Genomic DNA, 27,268 nt, shown 5'->3' with positions numbered 1-27,268 from the left:
TCCTGGAGCTGAATACAACTCCTTACCTCCTGCTGCTGGATCAGGGCACACCTTCCAGCACACGGTGTCCCTGGAGCCGGTAGGACTGCCCTCAGCTCTGGAGACTCAAGAAACATTGTGGCACATAAGACACAAAGCAGAAAGGCTCTGTGTGACAGCCGTGCCCCAGGAGGGGTCACAGAGCACAGCATGCACAGAAGGCAGCAGCACTCAGCCGCGCAGAGCTCAGGGCACAGCTCTGGGCCAGGCTCTGTCCAGGGGCTCCCAGCGCAGCTCCTGCCACATCCCACAGCTACCAGTGCTGTTTTTGATGAGCCCTTTTCACCCAGGCCCTAAGTAACAGAGCACCAAGGATTCACTGTGTCGAAACGAGCAGTTGTTTACAACAGGCTTCAATAATCTGACCCACAATTCACACACAGCCCATTTCTCCTGTTCCGTTTATCCCCCCGGAACCAACCGAGGACAGAAGTTATTTCATTTCAGGACACATCTGCAAAGCTGTGGATTTGTACATTGCTTGAAGCTGCCTGTGCGTGCTGGGACCTTTCACACACCAACGTCAAACTCTGCACACAACACCAAGGCAGCAGCCTCGTTTTTAAGCAGATGAATCATCAGAGGCTATTTAACCGACAGAGGTACAAAATAAGACTTCATCATATCCTCTTTATACTGACATTCCACTTACAGCTGCTGAAAATACAGATCAGAAATAGACAGCACAAAAGTATTCACTGTGTGCAGACGGCCAGCCACAGGCCCAGCCTGCAGGTCCCACACAGCACAGGGCTCAGTTGGTTACCATGGCCAACCATCTCACAAAAGGAAGAAAAAGCTGTCAAAATACACAGAGCACATCCAGGTAAACATTTAAAATTTATTAAACTTTTTGGTCAAAATAATTGAACAAGTATGTACAATCCCATTGTATTAGCTCTATTATGCATTTCAGGAACAAGGTCAAATTGAACCCTTTCATGACCCAGCAGTTCCATAGTTCAAGATTTGCAAATAGTGTCACAACCAATATACAGTAGAAGGTTTTTTCTTTTTTTTTTTTTTCTTTTTTTTCTGTTTTAATTTAAACTTTATTTGCAGAACCTCAAAGTTAGCCGTACTTACTAGCTTACCGTGAACAAGAGTGGCACTCTATGGACAATAATTGAGGGTAAGAACAGACACTCTCACGCTTGCATACGCGGATCTGATTTAGTAATCATAACACACCTTCATTCCAATACAAGTGGAGTGTAAACCACACTTCTTGTGTTTGCTCTGGGAAGCTGAAGGGATCTCTGAGAACATCTAACTTGCAGGCACCTTTCCCAGAGCGCGACGCGCAGCCGCCTGGCACTACCAGATGTGCTGACCAGCTCCAGGAGCAATGTCTCACCCACGTTAGCTCAGGGTGAAGAAGAGGTTGATGCATTTTAGGCCCCTTTGGAACAAAAAAAAGTACCTAAGGCTTTAAAAACCAAAACCAAAACAACTAGCAAGAACAGTTATAACATAGTAACACCAGCTAGCAGCCTCAGTATTTTCTGACAGCCCGATGTCAGAACGTACTAAAATGTATTAAGCTGTGTTGCTGCTTGGCATAATCAAGAAACTTTTTATTGCTGGTTTTGACTGCAATGTGAAATACAAGATATTATGCCAAACATTTAAAATAAAGTGTATCTTCATGACAAGTACTAAAAAGGTTAAAAAACATAATGCACATAAGGTATGTCTCTACCTAACATTGAGAGGCATCAGATAAACTTAGATTTTATTTTTTTTATCTTCAAAGAAGAAAATTTGTTTTCCCTTCTGTGCAAGGTGGTCGCTTTCTATTAAGGCTGCAGACTTCTTTACGCTGACCTCTTCCATCTCCTACTCTGCATACAAAAAATGTTTTACAAGAAAACCAGTGCAACTTAAACTAAATGACACTTCCAAGGAAACTTGAAATCTAGAATTCGAAATACTACACAAAAAAGTTTGTATTAGTCTGCTAGAAATCAGTGTGTTGGGACAAACGTTGTGAAAAAGCCATCCTGATGGGCAGACCTGACAATCTCAGTACATGCAATAAAAAAAAATAAAAAAGACTGAATACATACCTTCAGATTTAAAAACACTTGTTTTAGTTTGTTATTTTATTAAGTGGTTTACACCAGAAGGTGTGGCAATAGATACAACTGGTGAGTAAATACCCATGGAAACCTGTCTAGCAACCCAACTCAAGACCTACCTAAGTGCTCCAAGGTAAAAACACCTAAGCCTAGATACAGGCCAGAGGAGGAATGTTTACAGGCATTAAGCACAATATATGTCTTGAAAGGCCCAAATATTACAGCAGAGAAAGAGCGCAGAAGATAGAAATTACATTTCTATGACTTTGTTTTCTTCTTGGGTGTTAAATTTTTGGTCTATAAACTGGAAAGGAAGGCTCAGACTTCAATAAATACATTTGTTTTGAGTATTGGCCCGATTGAGCACTGTCCATCAGCTCTGCCTCCAGAGGGTTTCCCTCAGAAAACTGCAACTGACGCTCCCTACCCTCGGCGAAGGCAGAACCGCACCGTGAAAGCAAAAACCAGGCCAGATCCTCTCCTTTACCTAAAGGGAAGTAAGTGCATCAATGTTCTTCACTGGTAGGACAACAAGGCCTTCTCTTTTACAGATAAACAACTGAGCTTAACTATGCAAGAAGACAACTCTGTCCTCAGGTCAGTCACCTTTAGTTAATTTTGTCCTGGAATATATACAAATTATTGGTGGCAGCTACAGCGATGATGTTCTCCATGGGGTGCCATGCTGTATGAAGAATCTTCTTGTTGAAGTCCAGACTGTCAACATTTATCTCATCTTTCTTCCTTTTACCACCCGTACACACTTTGCGTGGCTTTAGGATGGCACGAGGCTTGCTGCTCTCCCTGGACGCCTCCAAGGTGACGTCCCGCCGCGTGCTGCGGTCAAACATCCTGAAGAAGTTGTTGTACGACCCAGTCATGATAGCGCTGCCGAGAACAGACAGGAAACATCAGGCTCCCAGCAGGGGAGTTCGCTCCCTGCCTTCCTCTCCAAGGCAGCCCTGGCCCGTGTTCATCTTAATGGAAGCAAAGCAGCTCTTCCTATTCCTACTGCATCCCTCCACCCTTCAGCACCAGGAGCGACAGAGGAAGCACATGCACTGCAAGCTACTTAATTTCAGACCGTCACAAACAAGAGCCTTCCTTTGCACTGCGCTCATGTTCATTATTAATTACCAACAGTTATTCTGAAGCAATAGCATTAACCCCTCATGTGTGTTTCTGATGCAGCTCTTCAGGAACTCCTTGCATAAAACATTGAATTAGTTTTTAAAAACACCTAACTTTCAATTACCAGCTTGCTTGTAGCTCTCAAGAAACACACTTGAAATTGAAGGTAAGCAGCTCATTTTTTTCTATGTTAAACACTAATCTCTAGCACTTGAAATAGGAAAAGCTGCCACCCCACATGGAAAAGCTGCCTGCAGTCCCACATGTTGTTTAAGATCTCAGTCACCTTAGCATAACACTGTCTTCATGGTATTGCAAAATCAATGACTAAGAGCAGGATGAGATGCTATTAACAGAAAATACATCAGACTGCATGAAGGAATGCAAAGAGGGTTTTTTCCTTTTTCAATGGGAGGCAAGCAGAGACTGGGTGAAATTACTTAAAAAACGCAGGAACAAGCATAGATTCTTGGCATTTTAGTTCAGTGAGAACCACCATTTCTTCTATGCATTTTCCACTAAATATTGGAAATGCAGGATTTCTTTGGTAAGCCATTTGATGTATTTTTCTCTCCCCCTGAATAACTCAAAGCCACTTGCAAGTGGATATTGACAGCAATGTTCTATTCAATCTATTCAATGTTCAATTCAATGTTCTAATGCTCTATTTACTTAGAAAATTAATTCCTAAGTGGTGTGCAGCGTTCCATGCACTCTCTACAGGACTCCAATAGCAATGTAGGTTGGTTTTACTTCCTTCACTGATGCCCATACACACAGAGCACCAAGTTTGACTTCTGTGGCCACTGCTCCCTTAGAAATTACATGGTGGATGTTTCAGTATTAGGCCCAAGCTTGCTTCCAAGCATGGCTCCTGTTACTACCAAACTAAAACAGGTACACCTTCTCACTGAGCAGCTTGAAAGCACTTCAGAGAAGGACACAGGTTGGTAGGAACATTAAAAAGCTCATCTGCTGCCAATGTTTCTTAGCAGACAAGTCACCATTAGAGGCATTTCAGAAATACACAATCCTGCAATAAAAAGAAGAATCCCAAAGGCGAGCCAACAAAAAGCATCCAGATTTGCCATGCTCCTACCCACGGCTACTGAAAGCATTTGAGAACGTAGCCAGTGACAGGAAGCGTGCACAAGAAGTGCTTTGGTATTTGATGACAATGCTTCCACAATTTGCAGGCAAGATAAGCATTCCTGCTCTCTGCAACAAATGGAAATCATTACCTAACAGTTTGATCTTCTTTAGCCTACAGAAAATACTGAAAGATGTTTTAATCTGGAAAATAATGTGTGGATGTTCTTGTAAACGCTTGGAAAATAAAGCAAGGCTTGAACTGACCAGTTTTGACTGTACTGACAAACACAAACTTATTCCTGCAACTGGAGGATGAAAGATTGAAGTCTTCGGGGGAAATACAAAACCACCACCACCACCACCACAAGCAATCAGAAAAAGCAACCAAAAAACCAACCCCACTGCAACAGACACACCGTCACCCCTTCCCCACCAAGGGCTGACCTGAATGTCACTCACTGATCCTTACAGCTGAGCACCACTCACTGGTCTGAGGACAAAACTACATTTCTAAGCGGAGAGAAAAGCAATCCAAATCAGGACAACTCACCCATCAGAACCGTTCCAGCAGCACTCAAATTTGTCAAAGATGCAGTCATTTTCATACAGGGAACAAAGCTTGCTTCGAAGGTACTCATGAACCTTTTTGAAATATTTAGGTTGATGTTAGAGATTTGAAGAAGTAAAAACAAGAGATGATATTTAAGAAAACTTGAACATCATACTTGATATGTCTCTACAGGCCTGTTCTCCATATTGAGATCCCAGACTTTGACAGACAGGTAGTCTCTTGTCATCATGTAGCGCCCGCTGTGGCTGAATTTTACATCAGATATTGATGATATTATTTCTGAAAAAAATGATCTGCTGCTAGGATCTTCAGGTTCTTCAAAAACTGCAGACAGAAGACAATTACAAATGAAACCAACACCAAGTTCTACAGCTTCCAGCATTTCCCAGAACTTCAACAACAAGCCAAGGAACCAGCTTCTTTTATCACATGTTACTGTTCAGTTACTTTCTAAATAGTCTCTTTGAAATAACCTTACAACGGCTGGCACCTGCCTGATGACCATCTCCAGCATTCCCAACTGGAGCCCAGCATCAGCAGCCCAGACTCCCAGGACTTTGGGATGAATCCCGAAAAAAAGTTAAAAGCAGAACAACAAAAAAACCTCACAAAACCAACCGAAACACAGCTGTGGTGCAGTAAAAATACTGCAACTGAGCTACAAGCTCTGCTGAAGAACAGACCTGCATGCATGACCCAAGTGTTCTGGGCTGTTATACAACAAGCTTTTGTCTAAATCTGAGTTGTACAACTACAGAGAGGAAATAATGGTATCTACACCCGAAATGCAGCAGGTTTCAGGAAGCAACGAAAGAAACGTGACTTAAACTTCAAGTCAATATTGAAGTCTGTGATTCAGGACACAAGCTTTCCAGCATTATTTTTTCCATTTTTGAATAGATCATTTTAACAGGATGTTATTCAGTTAAAAAAAAGTGCTAGCATGTCTTAGTGCAGCACTAAGGCAAACAGATGAGTTGGCATAGCATTCTACACGGCACACTGCAGAAGTATTTCCTTTCCCCAGTAAATCCATATCTTCACTGCAGAAAGCTTACCTGCAAGGATCAGTAGGGTAGGACACCCCATGAAAAGCAATGCTAATAAACAGTGGTAATAACCAATGCTAATAAACTCCCCCTGCTACTGAAGCACTGAAGCAGAAGCAAGGGGCTGGGAGCTAAGCACCAACACTGCTCATTTTAACCTGAACAGAAAAGCCTTCCTCACCTGCCAGGCTTACATGTGTCAGCAAACTAAAAACCATTCACCTGTCATCCTTGGAAACTCACCTTCAAACTCAGTGCGTATTTTTAATATCCTCTACCCTACGTGCTGCAAATGGTCAGCAGCAGCAGCCCAGTTACAAAGGTGAATAAGCTGCCCTGAACTGGCATTCAATAAGCAGATACCTTTGAGAAGCACCAAGACTGAGTCTGGACAGAAGACAGGTCTCACTGGTGCCAAAAGCACTCGTTCCCATCAGTTTATGATGCAAAATGGGTAAACAGGAGCAGAGTCAGATGGTCAATTGGCTCATGCTCCACTTCAGCTTGCTGATGGCCTAGAACAAGACAATTAAAACGTTCCATTCTACAAAACTACCACTCCTTACCTCACATGGTCTTTGCTGACAGGCCGAACTCGGTTAGATTATGTATAAGGGCCCACCTACACCTTCTATCTGAGCAAGAAACCCCAAAGGGAAGAGCAGAGCTGCTTACATTTGGAATGCCTGTCGCAGAGGGCTGAGGAGCGCATGTCGCAGAGCCGAATGGTGCCTTTGCTGCTGCTGTACACAAACACGTGGCAGTGGTGGGGGTGGAACTCTGCAGCCGTGATCACTTCAGTCAGCTCCTCCATGTTGGCAGGCTTAATATCTACAATATCTGGGGAGGTTTTGGTAAAGGCATGCAACGTCTCACACCTGAATCATTTCTAATATGTAACCATCTTAAAAGATGTTAAAGACACAGCAGGGACAACTGGGGCAAATATATTAGCTGCTACTGACAGCAACCTACAGAGTGGCTTTTTATTTACATAACAATTCTTAAAAGGAAAAGGAGTAAGAGACTGCCCAACAACAAAACTAGCCTCCACACCCCAGCATCAGCACCCAAGACGACTTGAACTCACGCAGACTAAATCAAGCTCACAGATGGAAGTTTCAGCTTCCTCTCAAACCTCCTTTTCAACACATCTCATTGAACACTGTACTTTAATTACTCAAACAAAGCCTTAGAAAACTTGTCTATCATTTTTTTAATACATAACATCTCTGTAACATCAGTTTTGTTGCAGATTTGCCAATATAGGACGTACTATTGCAGTTTTGGTCCAGCCTGCTAAAAGATCCAGAAATTATTTCTACAGTTAGCAGTACCATTTGGTATGGAAAAGTAACTGTTTTCAAGAGAAATGTTATTTTAGACAGTTTAGAGACCCTAAGCTTTGGAAAGAAGTATCTACTTCTCAAGTCTTTTTGCTCATATTTGAAGTACAGGCTAAACTCAATAAATAAAGGGTGCTTCCAAAAATTCAAACCATCTATGGAATTCCTGCTGGCAGTTTTCCAATGAAAGAATGCTTGCACTTGAAGATGACTGAGGCCATTCTGCAAGCTGCTTGCACTACATTAAACTTCCACGTTTTTAAATCCTGTACTTTAATCCCTGGATTAAACTCTACTATAATTAGTAAAATTAAGATAATTCTCTTCAGCAACTTACGTGTGCACAAGTGTTCACAGAAGATTTTAAAAAAGGATACTAAAACTTCTATCTGTGATTTCTAAATGCCATAGGTTAATTCTTAGGTCATCTGCTGAAAGGTACGTTTCATGATCACTATTTACTGAAATAGAGTTTATATGGTAAGTATGTGCATTTGCAAATATCCTTCTGGGACTTGCTTCTACCATTAGGTCCATGGGTTTCAGTATTGGCACCTGAAACATAAAAGAACAGTCAACTTGGGCATAACATTGATTTCTGATTCAAAGTATGTTAATCACTTCCACCCCACCTATTTCTGTTTTAATTTACTGACATCCTCCCCCTGGTTCTCCAGTAGGAATATCAATTCCTACAGTAAATTCCTACACCCAGCCCATACCGTGAAGTTAACAACCTGGGGTTGCAGCCCCGTGGGCTGTGAGATGTGCAACAGAACACTGTCTAACGACAAACACCAAGAGCAGAACTTAGATTTCCTGTTTTGTAAAGCTCAATTAAGTTCTAAACACCTTTCAATCTGTGGAACAAGAATTGTACTAAAACAGGCCATGAATGCAGACCTGTCCCTCTGCCTTCCACAGAAGTTACCTGGCACAAACAGGAGCTCTGTACTTCACCCATCAGGGCAGTGGTGCATGTTTATAATGAAGGCCATCACTGAAACAAGTGCTTAAAAGTGACCACTGTATCTTTAGGACTGCTCAGGTGCTTGGGAACAGAAGCTTACAAAGGAAATGCCCAAGGTGCTCATTGAGCAGCCAGTGCCACTTCAGGATCAGAAACGCTCTGTTGCCACAACTAGTTGATATAAAACATAAGTTTATCACAGGTAAGGGGATCGAGCTTCTCTCTGGCTCCTTCAGCAGCCTGTTCTGCCACTGATCAGCATGCAAACAGGTTAAGGTTGCCTGGGGCTGCCCTGTGCTTTTGCTGGACTGTGAGTACTGGAACATTACCTTACATCACCCAACCAAGGAAGAAGTTACAGCATTGGTTCAGGTAATTTCTCTTCCTTCAACAAGAAACAAATCAAGCCAAAAGCGCTGTAGTTGTTTTCACTATATCTGTATCTCAGTCTGCTTGGATCATGAATGGTCATTATCAAAATTAATTCCTTGCTGCTCACTAGGCAGTCATTCTAACTGACCACGAATGTCCTGGCCCTTCAGTTGTGAAACCAAGAATGCTTTACTGTGAATCAGCAGGACCTGTGTTAGAAATGACTGCATCTGCACACAGGATGCAGCTCCTAAGTGCTGCCTCTCCTACTGGTGCACCTCATTAGCAACACACGGAGGTGGAGGTGCTTCTGTAATGAGGTATGGAAACAATCCCTCTAAGAGGCCAAGGCACGCACGCTCCAGATCTCCAAGCTGGTCATTCCAACACGGAGCTGTAGCCCTCTGGGAGGTTTTCCTCCTTCAGACCATCTTTTCTCACATCGTTCATTCCATCACGTTTTCTTTTGAGATGCCAAATGTGTGGTTTGCTGGAAGGTTTGCTGCCTTCCTCTCCCAAAAAGGCAACAGAACTAGGAAGATAACTTTTAAAGGAGAGGTTCTTGCTTTTTCTTGCTCTCCCTCATTCAGCCTGATGATTCCTAAATACACTGTGCATTTAAAACAGACACCAATGTACTCATTGAGCGATGCAGCCAACAGAACTGCCCCAGCTGTGCTCTGGACTTTCTGTGCTCCTACATAGGTTGTCTACTACAGAAATGCAGGGCTGGAGAAGCCCAAATTTCATTTCTACTTACTTCCAGCCAAGGCATTTTATAATTGGTTTCCTTGGTTTTAGACATCTTAGTTGGAACACTCCATCACAGTGGCCCAAACAGGCTAAAAGATACTTCCCAAAAGGAGTGGGTAATCCTTCCCAGCATGACAACCAGTTACACTGGTGAATACCTGCATCTTCACTTCATCAGTTTAAGAAAAGGAAGAAAAGAAAAACAAAAAACCAACACAAAACCACAACAGTACGGATCCCAAAGGTGTCAAGAGAGGCAGTAGAGAGCCTCGGCTCAATTCCTACTTCTAGCAACAACAACAGAGATCGAAAATCCCTGCCCCTGTACGACTGCTTTTCTTGAGCTCCTGCTTTAAATGGCCTCACATCTGGAGCACCAGCCTTACCGCCACATCGCCATGAAATTGGAACAACACCAAGGCTGCAGAAGCATTCATTAGACTTTCCAACTGCCCCAAACTGACCTCTAGCTAAAACACCTCCTGCACACTACCCAGCACCCTGCTTAAATATATCAGTCCTGCTCTTGAAATAAAAAACCATTATGAATATGAGCACAATATAAACATTAAGTTATCAACACAAAGGCACTCTCCCTAAATTCACAATGGCACACACCTTAAGCCAAACAGGAGATCCTCACCTGCCAGTTTCTCAGGGAACTGCCAATAAATCTTTTTCTACACTTGAGTTACCCTGAGTTGGATAATTGCCGTCTCCAAGATGATATTTTAATTTGAGGATTTTTGATTTCAAGTCTATTTAAAGTACAGTAAGTTTCCAAAACAGGAAGAAAAACAAAACAAGAATCAACCTACTGCAAGGAAACATCGTAGTTATGGACCAAAATATTTCTATCTTCACATTTCAGTTGACAACCTGGGTAATATAAAGGCAAAGAAGTACATGCAAAAAGATATTTGAAGTCAAAGAGCAGAAACATACCCGTAGTGCTGTGATTTTGAAAGGATCCCTAAGTCTTCCATCTTCATCTTTTAAATTATAACCTTCGGCTCTTTTATCCCTTTCACTTATTTTCCATAATTTAATAGTTTTATCTAAAAATCAACAAAAATTCACATCCTTGAGAACGAATCAAATTCCAAAATTAAACCCCTAAGACTGGGGCTGAGCAGAGCATGTTACTCATCTCTCTACATTTCTACTGCTTGCAACAGAAAGGACCCCACTGGAGTCCTTCAAACAGCATAACACAAAATACAGAGCTCTCAGCACAGATGTGAAGAGCTCTGCCTTTGGCTACATTAGTTAGCAGAATTAGTGCATTAAAAAAAAAGAAGCATGCACTTATGGGGCATGAATGGGAAATACACCAAAGTAAAAAGAAGGGAAAGGATCAGCAGGTTTCATTTTAACTCTAATGTAACATTCAGTTTAACAAAACCCACAGGTCTCTGCCTGACCAACGCAGCAGACAGCTTAGCATCCAGCTATGCCCCTCTGCAAGGGACATGCTGATCACCACAACTCGCAGTGAGCCTAAGTGATTTTACCTAAGTGATTTTAAGCAGACAAACGCTAAGGAAAGAAAACAATCATTTCAGATGACACAGCTGAAAGGCTGCTTTGAGTCTAGCAAGACTTAGATCAAAGCAGATTAACTTAATTTCCCAGTCCAGTAGACAGAAGTCATTCCTGCTTTGAAGTTCTGTATAGCAGCAGGTATGTAAGAGCATTTAAGAACGAGGCTAAAGGAGATCCAAAACCTCAGGAACAGGTGCATGTGTCAACAAAAGCCAGGGGTGGTTTCTTCATGCCCAGCTCTGCACTCGATTTACAACTTGCTCCACAATGCATCAGAATGAAACATCCTAATGACCGTGGCACTGAGCATCTCAGTAACACGTGTAAGCACTAATCAAATAATGGAAGAAAAAAAGTAAAGGGAATGAAAATTGTACAAACGTGCTGCTCAGTGACTGCTGACATTTAAGCCATCAGCTGCTCAAAAGCACACGTGATGTTTTGGAACCAGAGAGGCAAGAAGAGTATTGAAACCACAGCGTTTCAATTTCTATTTCTATTATTCAAAGTTGATCTGGCATCATCAAAAATTGAATTTCAAAATTAGGATGATCAGGTTAAGACAAATTCAGACTTTTGCTATGGTTCTGCATACTGGCAGCCCCATTATAGAGAATCCACACTAAAAAGCAGAGCAGCAGGGTGTGCAGACTGATGGCACGGGCAGCACACCCCAGAACACAGCTGTGCAATGACGTCTGCTCTGTTGCTGCTAGGTTACCTCAGTTTGTAAATCACTAATTGACAGGGAAAAATAAGCAAAACAGTGCTGCACACAACTGGAAAAGACAAGAGAACCACCCCAAAACACTCCAGAAAAACCCCACAAGTGGATCATTGGTGAGACAAAGTTCAAGTGACAGCAGTAAGGACTTTGTGCAAAAATAAAGTGTTCTTACCATTCGTAGACAGCAGGAAATGAGCAGCGTTCTGTTGTGGTAACCACCTAATTTTATTAATTTTTTCCTCGATTTCTAGACTTTTCAAGTAGTCAAACTCAGGTTCATGACTCTGGAAGGTACTGTAAACATTATATTCTCCCCTAGAATGAGGACGGCTTTTGTTCTGTAAGGAAACATAATATTTCTTGAAGCTGATGTTACCCAGTTCATTAGGAGCTGTACATACAGAGTAAGCACTACAAACTGTCAATTAGAAAGTAACCTTGTTACAGTGGTCTTGCTGAATTTGGTACATTTACTGTACAATGTCTGCCATAATTACGTGCAGGCTTCCTTTTTAAAAACATGCCTTTCAATGTACATATTTGTCGAGTCATTTGAGAGCACCTGGAAGAGGCATCTGCCTGCACTGCTGCTCCCAGGCACCTTCAACACAACTGGAGCAGAAATCAGTTACATCCTACATCCTAAGCCACAAAAGCCAGGCGTTTATTTTCTGCACCTCACCAAGCTCGTTCCCCTAATTAACACAATATGGACATGGCGCAGGGTTTTCAGACTGGCAAAGAAATGTTGGAGGATGCAGTACATGGTGTAATTAGGTATGATTTTATACAAACATGACTACACAAAGTTACTGTCACATAAGGGTTAGATCTAGTTCCTCTCTGGCTCATTTTAAGATGTGCTGTATCCAGGAGTGCCATCAAGGCTTATCATTAAGCTTTGACAACATTTTTCATTATAAAAATCCACAGGCTGAAATGTCAGTATTTTCATCTCAGGCTTCCCGTGCTGCACATCACAACTCAGCACAGACATTGTAAGCGCTCAAAAATCTCTTCCCCTCACAGAGCCAGGGGACAACTCTGCACCATCCTCATTTGTAGGTGCAGTACCAAGGAACAGAGACCAAAGCCACGAGTATCTGTGGGTACATCCTATCAGATTTGTGAAGCTGTTGTGGGGCTCTTTAAATAAGTCAGCATCAGATAGAGATTCCTGTTTGGATTTCACTTGAAGAGCTGCAGAGCCCCGAACTTCTGACAATACAAACTCCCAAAACACAAAGAGAAATCACTCACGTTAGAGGAAGCAACTCACTTGTTCCCAAAGGCAGCTAAGAAATCAATTGCCCAGAAGTCTGCAAAGGCAACCTTCTTGGTCTGATGCTCCCTTCCATTTCCGTGCTCCACCGTGCAACTTTCAGAAGGTCTTCAGTTGTTTTTGTCTCCCTCCCCCTCAATATCTAACAGGTATGAAGTTAGTTAATTCTGAGACCTGATTTTTCTCCCTGTCATTTAACTCTCATGCATGTTAGATAGGATCCTCTCTACTTTTAGTTATCTCCATTACTTACCCAACCATCCATGTCTTGGTCAGGCTGTCCTGGCTGGTACAAGGCACTGGTCTCACTATGTGTGAGTAACATCAACCAAGTGTGTGAGTAACATCAGTTTCTTGGAACTGATGTAATGCCCTGTGAGTTCAGGGCACAATGCCCAACATTTCAGCCTGCATTCCCAACACAAAGCCTATGTGAAATCTCACAACTATCTTCAGTTGTTATTACACAGGCAAAAAAATTACATGGTTTAAAAAAACAGTTGTGAAATTGCATTAAGTTTGCAGCATTATATACTTATTTGGTTTAGATCTGCCCTCCTCCTCTCCAGGAATTGTGCAATTTTCTACTGGCAAGAGAATGAATGGAGTGTCACGGCCATCTCCTCCCTGCAGCCCACGTTCTCCCAAACATTGCTGTGTGAGAAGTGTGCCCGGTGTAATGCTAAGAGGAAGTGACGTGACAGCTGGGTTCTGACTTACAGAACAACTGAGCACAAAACCAACAACAGTTCCCCTCCAAACAAGTGTCAAAAAGATAGAGATCCTGAGCAGGTGGCCACTCCTGACCTTGGTCTCTGTGCCTTACTTAAGTCTATCCAGCAGACTAAATGATAGATGAGCAATGAGCCATCCAGGTGTAGCAGTGTAACATTTCAGCAGCTTTTTCAGCAATAGGATTTTCATTTCACCACCTCTCAAAACCCTACAGTCAAACTGATGAACCATCCTTGATACAATGCTTTATGAACAGCATCACAGTCAGGATGAAACATGAAATACTGGACTGTTCATTAATTAAGCATTATTCAAATCATACAATGAAAGGTGGAAGCACCTCGAGATCAGTACACTTTGTGCACAAACTGAATCAAAACTCCACAATCAATTCCAGCATTTCTGAAGCAGGAAAAGGCTCAAATTCTCATCAGCTCTCCCAAGCAGGGGATAAACACACTGCTTGGTGGTGGAATGCCGACGTAAGATTTCTATGAGACACGACAGGGCATGAAAGGTGTCTGGCAGCAAAGGCTTCATTTGTCAGGATCCAGCATTTCCAGTGCAAGCCTTTTCGCAGGATGTGAACAGCCTGGTAAATACCTGCATTGGTGAATGGTCAGAGCACAGCATCAGCACACCAGTGAGCAGCGCTGCACCGCTGTCTGAAGACGTGCAGCCAGGAGGGAGGGCTCTTCCAACCTCAGGACCAGAAATGCCCACATCTTCCCACTGACACCAGATGCTTAATTCTTCAACTTTTGAACTCTCACATCCTGACGTCCTTGAAGCTTAACAAGTACTTTTTCCTTACTAGCTCATTTTCTTATATTAATCTCAAAAGAAATAGAACGCATCTTAGATCAACCTACATGTAAGGCTCAGGAGAATGCCCAATGGCAACTCAACATTTACAGCAGAGAATAACAGCTACATATGAGGAATTCACTATATTTTTGGGGTGTTTTTTTTCAAAGCAGTGAGGGGCTGAAACCATCACCAAGCTGACCTCCCAAATCCAGCACGAGGTAGACAGACAGATAGATGGCTGACACTGGGTTTCCTGAGCAACCCATCCAGTCACATAACCCTTGCAGCATGAGCAGATGAAGTGAGATGTGCAACACAAGAGCAGTGTAGTAACAGCACTTTTGTTTTTCATGTCACTGACCTCTTGTTCCCTTTGAAATATAACCACTCTGCCACCTTTGTCTCCTGTTGCAAGAAGATCACCAGAGTAATTAAATTCAACTGTTGAAATAATATCAGCTGTAAACAGAACAGAAATAAAATAACACTGTAATGTGTAAAGCAAATCAAGATGTTTCAAGACTCGAAAACAAAACAAAATTACAATTTGCATTAACGCAACAGCCCAAATAATTGATTTACATCATTAGCATCCAGAAATTGTTTCAAACCCCATCAAAATCTTAAATATTCATTTACTGTTTAAAACATTCTCTCATTTCTCCACGTTCTGAGCTTGAGAGCCTTCAATCACAAGAGAGGCAGCTTTTAAGAACCCAGGCTGTATTCTACCCATCTCCAGTTAGCACAGGCACACATAAGGGAGCTGTGCCTGCACAGAGCTTCCCAAAGTGAGACCTGTGCCCAAAGTGGTCCAGCTCAGCGTCAGTTCAGAGCAGCACTGCAGCTTACACTGGTCAAAGCCATGCCCTTCCCCGAGCTCACTACTGATGCACTTTGTTCAGGAGCCAAAGGAAAAATATAACAAAAAAGAAACCTCTGCCAATTAACCCTACTGAACCAACATCAGCATTTATACAACAAACAAGAGGCAAGGACGACAGCAGCTGAAGGAACAGACAGCAAAAGAAAGGACTGCAGGATCTCCAGGTGAGAGTGCCTTAAGCTCCCTTAGAACCAAACCTGAGAAAGCAAGCAGTATTTACCACTTCAGGCCACAACCTCTGAAGGAGGCAGTAAATGAATAACTGCCATTAAAGGACCTCTAATGGACCTACAGACATCTGTCACGGGTTTTAGGCATACAGGAACAGCAACAAAAGCTGCTCACCATAAGGACAGTACACGAGAACCGGAGCCGTGCTGGTGCTCACCAGCCATGTAAGAACCCTGTAGCATTATGCAGGTAGAAAAAACAGTAAGACTTGAAATACCTGCCGCCGATCAGTTCAGAGTTGCACTCGGAGACTGATGGAAACCACATCCCTGCATTGATTCTGGTGTGCCAACTTTTAAGTTCCTAAGAATAATGCCCACCCTTATGAGGAAGGTGATTAGGAAATCTGATCAGTTTTCTCAGCTAATCATTCATATTTCTGCTTTAATTAACAGATCCTAGAGACAGGTTGTTTTTCTAGTGCACAGAGATCTTTGTTTACTTGCTTTGAAAACAGCAAGAAATAATCTTTCTACAGATTTATTCCAGCCTTCAAAAAAAAAAAATAAATAAAAAATCACTCTACTACCTTGCTCCAGATATGCCTACTTTCCTATATTCGCCTTTAAAACATAAAGATTTGATTTGGTTAGAGCCTGTATGGTGGCTAGTGCCATGTCCTCGGCCCCAAAACAAGAGAACAAACCCCACACAGCCATACTTCACCCCCCAGTTTCCCTCAATTCATCTTGCTACCCTTGATAAAACTGATTACAAAGCTATTTCTGAGCAGTCTCCCTGTAACAACTTCTCCACTCGGGATCCTCACCTGCCATGTGCGGCCTGGATGTGAGCTGGTGGTCACTAACAAGCCTGCAGAGCAGCCAGAGCTCTTTGCTAACCTGGCCCTGCACCGATGGCCAATCCCTGATACGTGGCCATTTGCCTTCCTAACAGACTGCACTGAAATGAAGCCTTAAACAATCTGTCCCCCGAATTTAGAGCAGTAAATAATTTCAGAAAACAGCATACAGCTAAAGGTTTATTAGCACTGCCTGACCTTACCTCAGAAGCTGCCTCACGACTGCAAGCTCCTAGTAGCACCTATTGATAAACACTTAAGATATGCACACGCACCAGTGAATATACGTGCAATACACACATATGCACAGCTTAGACCTTATTTAGTAGCACAATATGTTCAATTCAAAAGTGACTTATTGCTGTAAAGTGCATCATAAAGATGCACTCTGTCATACCATACCCACACGCTGGGCACAGCAGTAACAATTTACATGCACTTCTCAGCACTAAAACAGGGACTAAAACACCTGGAATTCAAACAATCACACAGAATCTGTCAATTCACACACAGTCTCTCTCTGTTCCTCTCCTAGAAGGGAAGAGGACTCACTATGGGCACCCAGAGCCTTGCCAGCCTGCTGGCCCTGCCCTCCCTGCACTGCACACCTCCCCGCCAGCCCCGGCTCCAGTTAGTCACCATAATGCACACGTTACCTTGTGTCATCGTAATTCTTTAATTTACTTTGTCACCACTCCAACAAGGCCATGCTGTCAGCCTAATGCACCACTTTCCTTTTCCAAAGCTTGCCACCTTTTCAGATGCACCACATAGTGCAGCAGGCTGCACACAGCTGGGCCATGCTCAGCTCTCGTTCGGAACTTCTCCCTTTCTTGAGAAGAAAACAACCTCAAGCAAGGCCCTTCCATAACGACGAGCATCATGGATGCACATGGCAATTATGAAAATATTTTGAAGTCAACCTTCCTGCCCGAAAACTGGGGGGAAATGATGGGCACAAAGATGCTGATTCAACATAAAAAAAAAAAAAAAAAAACAAACAAACACCAACCAACTCAAAATTCACAATCAAACAAACCCCAAACCAACAAAAACCCACAAACAAAAGACTCCTCTTCACATACGTTGCTAATATTACCATTGACCACTAATGCTGATCCATGTTAATTATTTCCACAATTACATGTTTGCTTTGCACCCAATGGACGTTTGATTGTCTGAATGTATAAATTACAAGCTATTACAGGCTGGTTGGCTGTGAGGCTTTCTAGTTACAAATACTAAATATCACAACACAGCAAAGAGCTCTGTGCTAAGATGGCAAAGCCAGCACGTGCTGAACCAGCTGCAAGCGCAGTCCTAAACTCTACACCAAGACTGACAGCAGTGAAGAATAGCAATGCCACGGCATTTTCAGCTCTCTAAAGTAGCCCTAAAGTAACACTGCACTACCACAGCACCTGAAAGCCACTCTAGCACAGATTGCTTTTACCCTTTCAGACATCTACCCTAGCAGAAACAAATCACTGAACGGCCTGGGTTGCAAAGGAGCACAGTGCTCATCCAGTTCCAACCCCCTGCTGTGTGCAGGTCACCAACCAGCAGCCCAAGCTGCCCAGAGCCACGTCCAGCCTGGCCTTGGATGCCTGCAGGGATGGGGCATCCACAGCCTCCCTGGGCAGCCTGTCCCAAGCGCTCCTTAACACATCCAATTACTTCAAAGTTGTGCAAAACACTTTTCTTTACGGTTTCGGAAATGAAATAAACTACCATTAGCTTCTCCCACGTATACTATCAAGGGGCATTCTAAGCTGCTTGCTCAAAATACACTGTGTGTGCACTATTTTTTACTATAACATGCATAACAAGTCAACAAAATTAGTCTGACAGCAATTATTTGCTTGCTGTGTTACCTATCCCAATGTAACCTTGAGTTCCTTTACATTAAGCACTGTGGAAACACGATGAAACAAACTGGAGCAGTGTGGCTTTTGGTAAAGGACAAGGAGAAGAGAGTAAACCAGACAGCTCAGAGAACGACAATGCCAGTGCAGAATGCCACATTATGGCAAACTGGGAAATCAGTCTGAAACCTTAAATCCTCACTGAAACAGTATGGAACAAATCTACTGCAAGGATGCTTGACAAACACAAGGGGAGGAGCAAAGCTGTACTCCTGTGAGCCACGAAGAAAAGCAAGATGTGCAGCTTTACCGGGACATCTGTCCAGCAAAACTTCCTCACACCATGAAAAACTAACGTTTGCTTTCACTTCTGGGAAGAAGTTCTAACTTAGCTACGGTCTGCAGAGCAGGAAACTCCCAGTTGTTTCCAAAGCCAGGACGTTAAAAGGAGTGTGGGGTGAGAACTGCTGGCAACTGCAGTCTGATTCTGTCAAATCCTCACATCTAAAAGCACTGAGCACTTCCATGGGCGCTGCACGACCTCCAAACATGCTGGAAGGCTAAAAATACCCGTCTATAATAACACAGTGAGAACCATTCTCAGTGGATCAGGTGACTGTATCACAGGCCTTAACAGAAGTTCCAAACTTCAGTATAAATGCTCCACGCCTTTTAACTTCACTGCTTAAAATTGACCTCTATCACAACCCCCTGCCTTAAGTCTGCTATAAAGTTCTATAAAATTAGGCCTCCAAATCTTGGGCTGCTACACAGGGAGCGAAGGTGGATGGGATGTCAGAGGGCAGCTTTTGTTACACTTCTGAGAGGAGAGCAAGCTTGGGCTCACAAACTAATTTAATCCTACAAAGGAATCACACTGTGTATTTCCGACACCGATACCAACGCCTGGGCTGTTTAGACATCTAAACTGGATGTCTAAAATTAGCCACCCTGAACTTCTCTAAGCTGGCTGCACAGTGCTGCTCCTGTTAAAAACAAAACTTCTACTGCTCCTAAAACTGAAAACCAAGACAGATAGGTTATAGCCTGTGGTATATGGACAGCTGTACAGCAGGAGACCTTGCTTGGCACTAATGCCAGTGAGGCACAAGCAGCATCAACTTCTCCCATTCTTAAAAGCTATTCAAAGACTCTTGGCAAAATCCTGCTCCTGGCACTTAAAGGACAATCACAGAATCATAGTCTGGTGTAGGCCGGAGAGGACCTTAGAGTCACCACTTCCAACCCCCGGCCATGGCAGGGCTGCACCAGGCTCCCAGAGCCACATCCAGCCTGGCCTGATTGCCTCCAGGATGGGGCACCCACAGCTTCTCTGGGCAACCTGTTAAAGCCACCCTGTGTCCTGCCACTATCAGATCATGGAAAAAGTCCCTCTCCCTCTTGTTTATATGCTCCCTTCAAGGCCACAATGAGGTCTCACCAGTGCCTTCTCTTCTCCAAGCTAAACAATCCCAGTTCCCTCAACCTTTCTTCATAGGAGAGATGCTCCAGCCCTCTGATCATCTTTGTGGTCCTTCTCTGGTCCTGTTCCAACAGCTCCACATCCCTCCTGTACCAAAGGCTTGGAAAAGTACTTCAGATAGGGCCTCAGAAGGAAGTGAAACCGTTCTATTTTCAGTCATTACCTAAAAAGGAGGCTGATTCACTTTCTAAGGGATCTTAATCATTATTTTTTGGGAAAATTTAAGTAACACAGCTTCAAATTCAACTAAGAGAGTGACAGAAATGGTAGCAGATCTGCATCCTGTCCTCCTCCTCCTGAAAAATGTTATACTACAAATCCTTGTCCACGATCTGTTCTGAGATCCAAAGAATCAACTGTTGTAAGGGACTGCAACACTGAAAAGGCTCAGGCTCTGAGAGGAAGTGACTGGGCCTGGACCAAAGCCAGACAGCTGGCATGAACCATAAAGGAGATTGTAAGAGGAAACGAAACATAGGCAGAACATTTCTGTGCTTGAAATCAAGACCAAGGTGACAAACCTGCTGCTGCCCCTGGGCCCATTATTCCAGAGAGCCTTCAGTGCAACAGCTGAAGGGAGTTGCTGGAGACATCACATGGCCTCTCACAGCTGATGGGAATGAAATGGAGAGCACAGAAGGGGATAGTACAGGCTACATGCTCCTAAACAACTTGGAATCAGGTGGGATGTCCCAGTGATGTGCTGAACTGTAAAAGGAGCAGAAAGAGCAGGAATTTCTTTTGCAACAGGCAGCGACAACACACCAAGATATAACTGCTGAAAGATACAGCCAGCCAGGGCTAGGCTGAGAGCAGCTACGTGAAGAATTAAGCAGATCAGCACAGGAAACAAAACGCATGGAGATGCACCAGAGGGAACAATAATTAAATGGGGAAAAAAAAAAGAGTGAATGTAGACACTAGTGCTCGTTAAACTGTTAGAAAAAATAGTTAGAAAACAAAATTCTATCCGAACTTAACAAGTTACGGGTGCACAGTGCCTTACAAGTGTAAGGTTTACCACTTTTTCACCTTCAGATGGTTACAGGTATCCCAAAGGAAAAGCACAGATCTGCCAGCAAGGCTCTAACCAGCCTGTCCTCCATCTGCTGAGGCAGCCAAGCGCCAGCAGAGCTTTGGCTGCTGCAGGTTTCTGGTCACTGGCTTCTACCCTCAGCATCACCTCTTTCTGCCTGTACCTTTAACTGATTTGCTTCTGGCTGCACAGAAATCCTTCATGCTACGGCTGTAAGAAAAGTCAGTGAAAAAGACTGCTATCACTGAGCAGTTAGGATGGCCCAGGACTGGTACAGCTGTTATTGTAATGCCTGAGTTCTCATAACATGTTTCCCAGTGTTGTTCCTTAGTTTAGGATTTGATAGAAATCAGATCTCTCTCTCTGAATTACATGGGAAGGAAAGCCAAGCCTTGCAGCTATCGACACTCATTTGAAATACACAGAGTTACTAAAAATAACCCATGTTTCAGAATATGCTGTTTTTAGGCTCTGTGTTCAGACTTGCACTTCTGCGATTGATTTGAGAGCACACAGAAGTGAGATGCATTGGGGTCAGCACAACACCACAGGGCTGGCACAGTTTTGCTCACACTGAGTTTCTTCCAGCTTACTCTGTGCCATCCTCCTGTGCCCACCAGGCTTAACCACTTTTTTTTTGTAATTAACAACTTGCAAAATGGCTTGAATTGCCCTTACATAGCAAGCAGAATTTCACTTAGTTCACAGGCAGTCTCCTTTCTGAACTAATTTACATCATTGAACAGATGACCAAGACCATGAGCAGGGCACCCAGGCTGCTGCAGTGGCTTGGCAGCAAGCAGTCTGTAGCTTCTTGTCAGGGAACCTGGCTGCCAATGGACACTGCGGGTCAGAGCTGGGTTACGGTGCGTGTGGTCGCCTCCAAGTGAGAGCACAAAGCAAGGGTGAAGCAGCAGCACGATCAAGCTGGAGTAAAGCTGAAGTTCAGTAAGATGGAAGTGAACTTTACCCTTGTGCTTGCCAAGGCCTACTGTGCTTTTTCTTACAAAGGAATGAAAGCTCACGCAGACACACGTATATGCCTGCAGCATGAGACAAATTTTGATAACACAGTAAAGATAAGAGTCAGATTCATCGTTAAACACGTTAGTTGGCAGGATAGATTCTCTTCTCCACACACACACACAAAACATTACTTGACGAGATCACTTTAATGAAGACTGAAGATTGAATGGAACATATTTTTTCCATTATTTTTATTTCTTCAATATCGTTACTCACTTGCAAATCTAGGCACCCTCACTATAAGCAGTCACACTGCAAAGCCTGTGAGAGAGAAGTGAATGATTCAGGTAAGTGGGAGCCTCCAGAAGTTCTGTGACGTGCCGTTTCTCACACAACACCTCAGTGCATTCATTACTTACACAACAAGACAGTGCAACTGACTTTCCGGTGGCTTAATGCCTTGTGTTTATGGTTGGCTGATAGAGCTGGAATTCAAAAGAGTGCTTATTATTAAATAATACTGTCTGATAACAACATTTTAAAGGAACAGCGTATTGTGGAATAAAGAGAGAAGATAAATTCTTGGTCCCTGGGCTTGTGAAAGAACACGAGACAGAAGTGTTCCACCTGACATGCTCAGACTGCCTTCTCCAGAGGAAGCTGCTCTATTGTAAGGGCTCAGGTCAGAACTGGCAACAAAAGTGTTGAGCGTGGACAGAGAAAATCAACAAACAACTCACCACCAAAGCACTTCCCAAAGCTGATTTCAGGTAACTGCATACAGAGCACCCTGCACAACGCAGCAAGGGGGAAAGAACAAAACCTTTGGTGTCCCCAGTGCTCAGTGCAGTGCTTCTGGGAGCAGACACACAGCAAAGCAGAGAGGATCAAGGCAAGAGCACTACTGCGTGCCAGTGCTAACCAGGCAGAAGTGCTTAATGCTCTGGGCAGAGCAGAAGAGCAGGCATGGGAAGCTGCCTCTGCACCTCATGGCAAAACATCTTTTCAAGGAAAAAAAAAAACAACCTAACAACACACAAACAGCTGAAACAGAGCCAACTTCCTGCCCCATTCCAGCAGTAAGTGACCTCCTCCGGCAGAAGCAATTATTTAGGATTAAAGGAAACAATACAGATGGCTCAATGACAACTCCCTATTGGATTTTCCAGTTCTTACAGAAAATGGGCCTTAGAGATAATAACCAAATTTGTCATTTATTCTGTGCAATTTTATTCAGATGTCAATCAGATGAAGCTCTTCTGGAATATATAAAAAATGAAGTGCAAAATCGTTGGAGTTAGCTTTACAAACATCAACAACAGGCCAGTTAAACTCCTGGACATTTTAAAACCATCATCTGCGAAGACAACTGAAGACCAAGACTGTTCTGAGAACGCTCCCATCAGGACTCGAGAGCTGTGCCTGAGCTCTGCAACGAGGCTCAGGAGAAGCACAGCATGTGCTGAAGGCAGGGTAAAAAGCAGTGTCAGTTGCTACCTGGGTCATTTCAAACCAGCGTTTTAATTTGATCTTTAGATGCAGATATGAAAGTTTTCAGTGAGCAGAAAATCCTGGCATACGTTATTCTGTTGTACTGGAAGTCAATGGTGATTCTTAGGTCAAACGACAACTTTTGTTTTTTGGAAGAACTGAAGTTCTGCTCATGTGAGATACCCTGTAAAGGTTCATCCCCAAGTTAATAACACAGCTCCGGTCCATTACAAAAGGGCACTGCGTACAGCATTTATCTGCACAACTCAGTGCTATGCTCAGCTCCTTCCAATGAGATTTCCAGTAGAACAGAACAGATGAAGACTTCAGCTAATGAGACTCCAACAGGAAGGCATGAGCACTGCTCCCTGTGAGCAGCTGCACCCCAATGCTACCTACATCAAAAAGCAGGAATACACACACATCTTACCGGCCCCAAACTAAAGTGGCATTTACAGAAGGAGAGAGCTCCTCACAACCCAGAAAAGCATACAGACTGATCCGGGGGATGAAGAGGGGCAGGAGCTAAAAGCAAAACTCCAAGAAATCCTGGTGTTGATAACAGGAAACCCAAGGCCTCCACAGCACACAGGTTCCCATTCCGTCACAGACACTTCAAGTGCTTCCAGCCTGTCACCAGCACAGGTCAATTAGGAAGACTTACAGTGACACTATAAATACACGTGTGTGTATAATATATATTATTATATATATTATATATATATACTCTGCTAATTGCATCCAGAAGCAGCCACTACTTATATGCTGCACATCTGCCCCAATGGAATTTGGGAATATCTGAACATTGTTTAAGTAACCATTTCATATTTTGCTTAACAAAAAAAAAAAGCAAAAAACCAACCTAAGCCCCCAAATCCACCCACAATATTCCTGAGCATGCAGAACAAATTACACCCTGACATCTCAAAATCAGTTAGGCCTTGACCAGCATAAAGTAAATACCTGAAGCCTACATTAAGAAAGCTGATTTCTACCACAAGAGGTAACCCAAGATGGCAAAGTCCCACAGGCAGTCAGTATGGCTTTACAGCCACATGCTGTTACACTAACGGCCAGATTACAAACGCAGTTTTAGACTCTTACTTCTCTTCACCAGAAAGACTGCGTGGCCACCCCCAGCACCAACCCCTCACTTCAGGATCTGCTTTTGATCCAACCCTCCTTCCAGAATCAAATCAAACCATCCTACTTTAGAAAATTCATATTTCCAAACCCAGTATGTTTTCCTGATCTCTCCATATGCCCTATCTGACCATTTCAAACACTGCTCTCCTACTGCATTTACACAGAGCACTGCACAGATTTCAGAGATCACTCACTGAAGAAACTGCTTCCATACACAGAAGGCATAGGAGAATGATTTTCTACACTAATGACTTAGAAAAAAAATCTTGTGAATGGAGATGGCACAGCACAGCAAAGTGCCATCCCAGTACTTTCATTAAGGCAATACATTCGAGACAACTCTTCAGTATAAAATGTATTCTAGAATTGCACTTCAGAACGAAGCAAGATTCTAGTTAAGTTGCTTGACTATCAGGCACCTGAATTTCTACTACTGAATGAGCTGTTTGCAAGAACAGCTTGCAAAGAAGCCTGCATTTACTGCATCAGACAGCTGCTTCATGCTGTTACGTTCAGATCTCCTTCACAGAGATAACTTTCCACAAAACGGGGCAGAATGACAAAAGAAGTTCAGTTTCCCCATCACAAACACTTCCACAGAACTCACAGTGGTTACGTGCAGTACTTGCAGTGAGGCTATCCCAGGTCAGCCAGAGCACACCCAATGCATTCAGATGTGAGTTTGGTAAAAGATGCTAGAAAAAAATGAGTAATTAATAGGTATTCCTATAGCTGTAATGAACTGTTTAGCAACTGAATTCAATTCTCAAACTCAGTTGTCTTCAGTCAAATTCAAGCAATTATTAGCGAATAAACTGCACGCTGCACTTAATTCCAATTTCAGGACAAAATCCAACACGAAACTAAACCAGAGCACAAAACAAAATATGGACTTTAAGCCACAAAATCTTTATGTGGTTCTCATATTCCAGTTGGAAAACAGAACTGACACCAATTCTGATAAAAACAGGTAAAGAATGATTACTTATATTTAATTGTCCTATGAAGAAGATCAAAGCTCCTTATAAATGATAGTGTCACACAACCTGCAGTCCTCAGTCCAGGAAAAGCTGCATTAATAAGGGAAAAATTTGGGAAAATTTGGAACAGAAGCATGAGCATTAGCATCCCTACTCGCTCTCTGCATTTCCAGTCACTCAAAACAGAGCTCTCTGAAGAGCTCAGCGTTGGTGAGATGTCTCATTGCAAACGTTCAGTTCCTCTTTGAAGAATCCTGTTATGCATTTAAATAATTAACTGGGTTTAAGGCATCCTGGTATTTCAAAACCCAGAGCTCTCCAGCTCTGCACAAACTCGCGCTGCTCAGTTGCAGGCTGGGAAGCAAGGTGCTCAGAGCTGCTTCACTCAACAGGAAGAAGTGACTTTTAGTTGCACAGATTGATGCTAAGAAAATCGAGACCCATTCGGGAAGTTTGTAAAAGCCACTCAGAGTACATTTTGAAAAGAACTCAGGGAACTTTAGAGTGATACTACATGGTGAAAGTAGGCTTAGTACAACAAAAACAACTGCCTGAGCTGACTGTGAGCTCCTCGAGCAGCTTAAGCCTATCCCTCCCAGAGCTGCTATTTGAATGGAATGCCCAAACAAGTGGCATGATAACAAAAACATTGTCTGCTTTATTGCCCTGTAGCAGACAGTAAGAGAAAACATTTACTGCACTCGGAAGGCTCCGAAGCCAAAGAAGACAACGCTTTGGGACTGCAAGCTTTCCACTTAATACAGACATTTCAATGCACGCAGTAACAGTCATAATAACAGCCCAGAATGATGTTTCACGCACCTTACACACCCTTTTCAGAAAAGGGAGCGTCCCCAACCACAGCAGTTCCAACACAGAAAATTTTGGGGGGGAAAAAAAGGAAACCAAAGAAACAACAACCAACACTTTCCCACTGAACCTCAGCAACACCTCACGTCATTTCCACACAACGCTCCTTGAGCACAGAAGGCTTTTTATTTCTTCCTCATCACCGGCCACGCTTTGCACAGGTCTGGGAGCCACCAGGCCGGGTCCTTTCCTCTCCTTTCCTTTCTTCTTTTCCTCTCTTCTCTTCCTCTCCTCCTCTCTTTTCCTCTCATTTCCACCTGTGCTGGGGCTGCCTGGCGGGCAGAGACACGGCCGCAGGCGGCACGGAGCAGCAGCTCCGCTCGGCGATCCCGCTGTGAGCGCAGAGCCGCACGGCCCCGCCGCTCCTCCCGGCCCCACCTGCGGTTCCGCCCGCCCCGGTTCTCCCGTTCCCCGACGCACAGCGGACGCCGCCCCGCCCGCCCCGCCATGCCGCGCCGTTCCGCAGCACGGAGCGCTCCGCCGGCCGCCCCGCCGCTTCCTCACCTTCCGCCACGTCCTCGTCCACGGCTCCCTTCACCTGCGAGAAGCACCACTGGAAGTCGTTGCCGTTACCGCCGCCTCCTGCCACCCCTGCGGAGGGAACGGAGCGCGCCGTGAGGAGACGGCGGCGGCCCGCCCGGCACCGGCACCGGGCCTCGCCCCGCGCCGCCCCCCTCGGCGCCGGAGCGCTGCCCCCCCCCCCCGCCCCCGGAGCCCGGCCCGGCCCGCGGCACGGAGCCCGCCCGGGATCCGCCTCACCTGCCATGTCGCGCGGTGGCGGCGGGGGAGGCGCCGTCCGGGAGCGGGCGGGAACGAACCGCCACAGCGAGCTGCCGCCGCGGGAGGGCTCGGGGTTTCAAAATGGCGCCCATTGCCGGTCGGCCTCAGCCGGTGACGTCAGCAGCCGGCTGGCCTCGGGGAGGAGCGGCGGGAGGAGGAGCGGAGGGCGGGGAGGAGGAGGATATCCATATCCATATCCATATCCATATCCATATCCATATCCATATCC

At 44.1% G+C, this 27,268-nt stretch overlaps 1 protein-coding gene across 3 annotated transcripts; it reads right to left on the bottom strand.

Moving 5' to 3' along the window:
• Window positions 1-866: 866 nt before the first annotated feature.
• On the bottom strand, window positions 867-27,114 carry PPP2R2D (protein phosphatase 2 regulatory subunit Bdelta). 3 transcript variants are annotated; one of them, XM_042863661.1, is made up of 10 exons: window positions 27,019-27,114; window positions 26,764-26,850; window positions 14,865-14,962; window positions 11,849-12,014; window positions 10,350-10,462; window positions 7,687-7,864; window positions 6,639-6,803; window positions 5,069-5,238; window positions 4,894-4,985; window positions 867-3,008 (listed from the first exon to the last, which is right to left on the bottom strand). In XM_042863661.1, exons 1-10 carry the CDS (start codon window positions 27,023-27,025, stop codon window positions 2,729-2,731), a joined length of 1,356 nt encoding a protein of 451 aa, XP_042719595.1. In that variant the 5' UTR covers window positions 27,026-27,114; the 3' UTR covers window positions 867-2,728. The 3 variants fall into 3 exon arrangements, with proteins under 3 accessions (XP_042719595.1, XP_042719597.1, XP_042719596.1); XM_042863663.1 differs by lacking the exons at window positions 10,350-10,462; window positions 11,849-12,014; window positions 14,865-14,962; window positions 27,019-27,114 and having other exon boundaries at window positions 26,764-26,788; XM_042863662.1 differs by lacking the exons at window positions 10,350-10,462; window positions 14,865-14,962; window positions 26,764-26,850; window positions 27,019-27,114 and having other exon boundaries at window positions 11,849-11,921.
• Between the last annotated feature and the right edge of the window lie 154 nt (window positions 27,115-27,268).

This window comes from Lagopus leucura, unplaced genomic scaffold (genome assembly GCF_019238085.1).
Source record: "Lagopus leucura isolate 7727_CA_CO unplaced genomic scaffold, USGS_WTPT01 Super-Scaffold_741, whole genome shotgun sequence".
Lineage (NCBI taxonomy): Eukaryota > Metazoa > Chordata > Aves > Galliformes > Phasianidae > Lagopus > Lagopus leucura.
Note: the sequence above shows the minus strand (reverse complement) of the source record. Positions and strands in the feature narration are given on the sequence as shown.

Coding starts and splice junctions, on each gene's coding strand:
- PPP2R2D (XM_042863661.1), bottom strand. Junction 14,963..26,763: donor GGACGAGGACGTGGCGGAAG/GTGAGGAAGCGG, acceptor TTCTGTTTACAG/CTGATATTATTTCAACAGTT. Junction 6,804..7,686: donor AATCACAGATAGAAGTTTTA/GTATCCTTTTTT, acceptor AAACCTCCCCAG/ATATTGTAGATATTAAGCCT.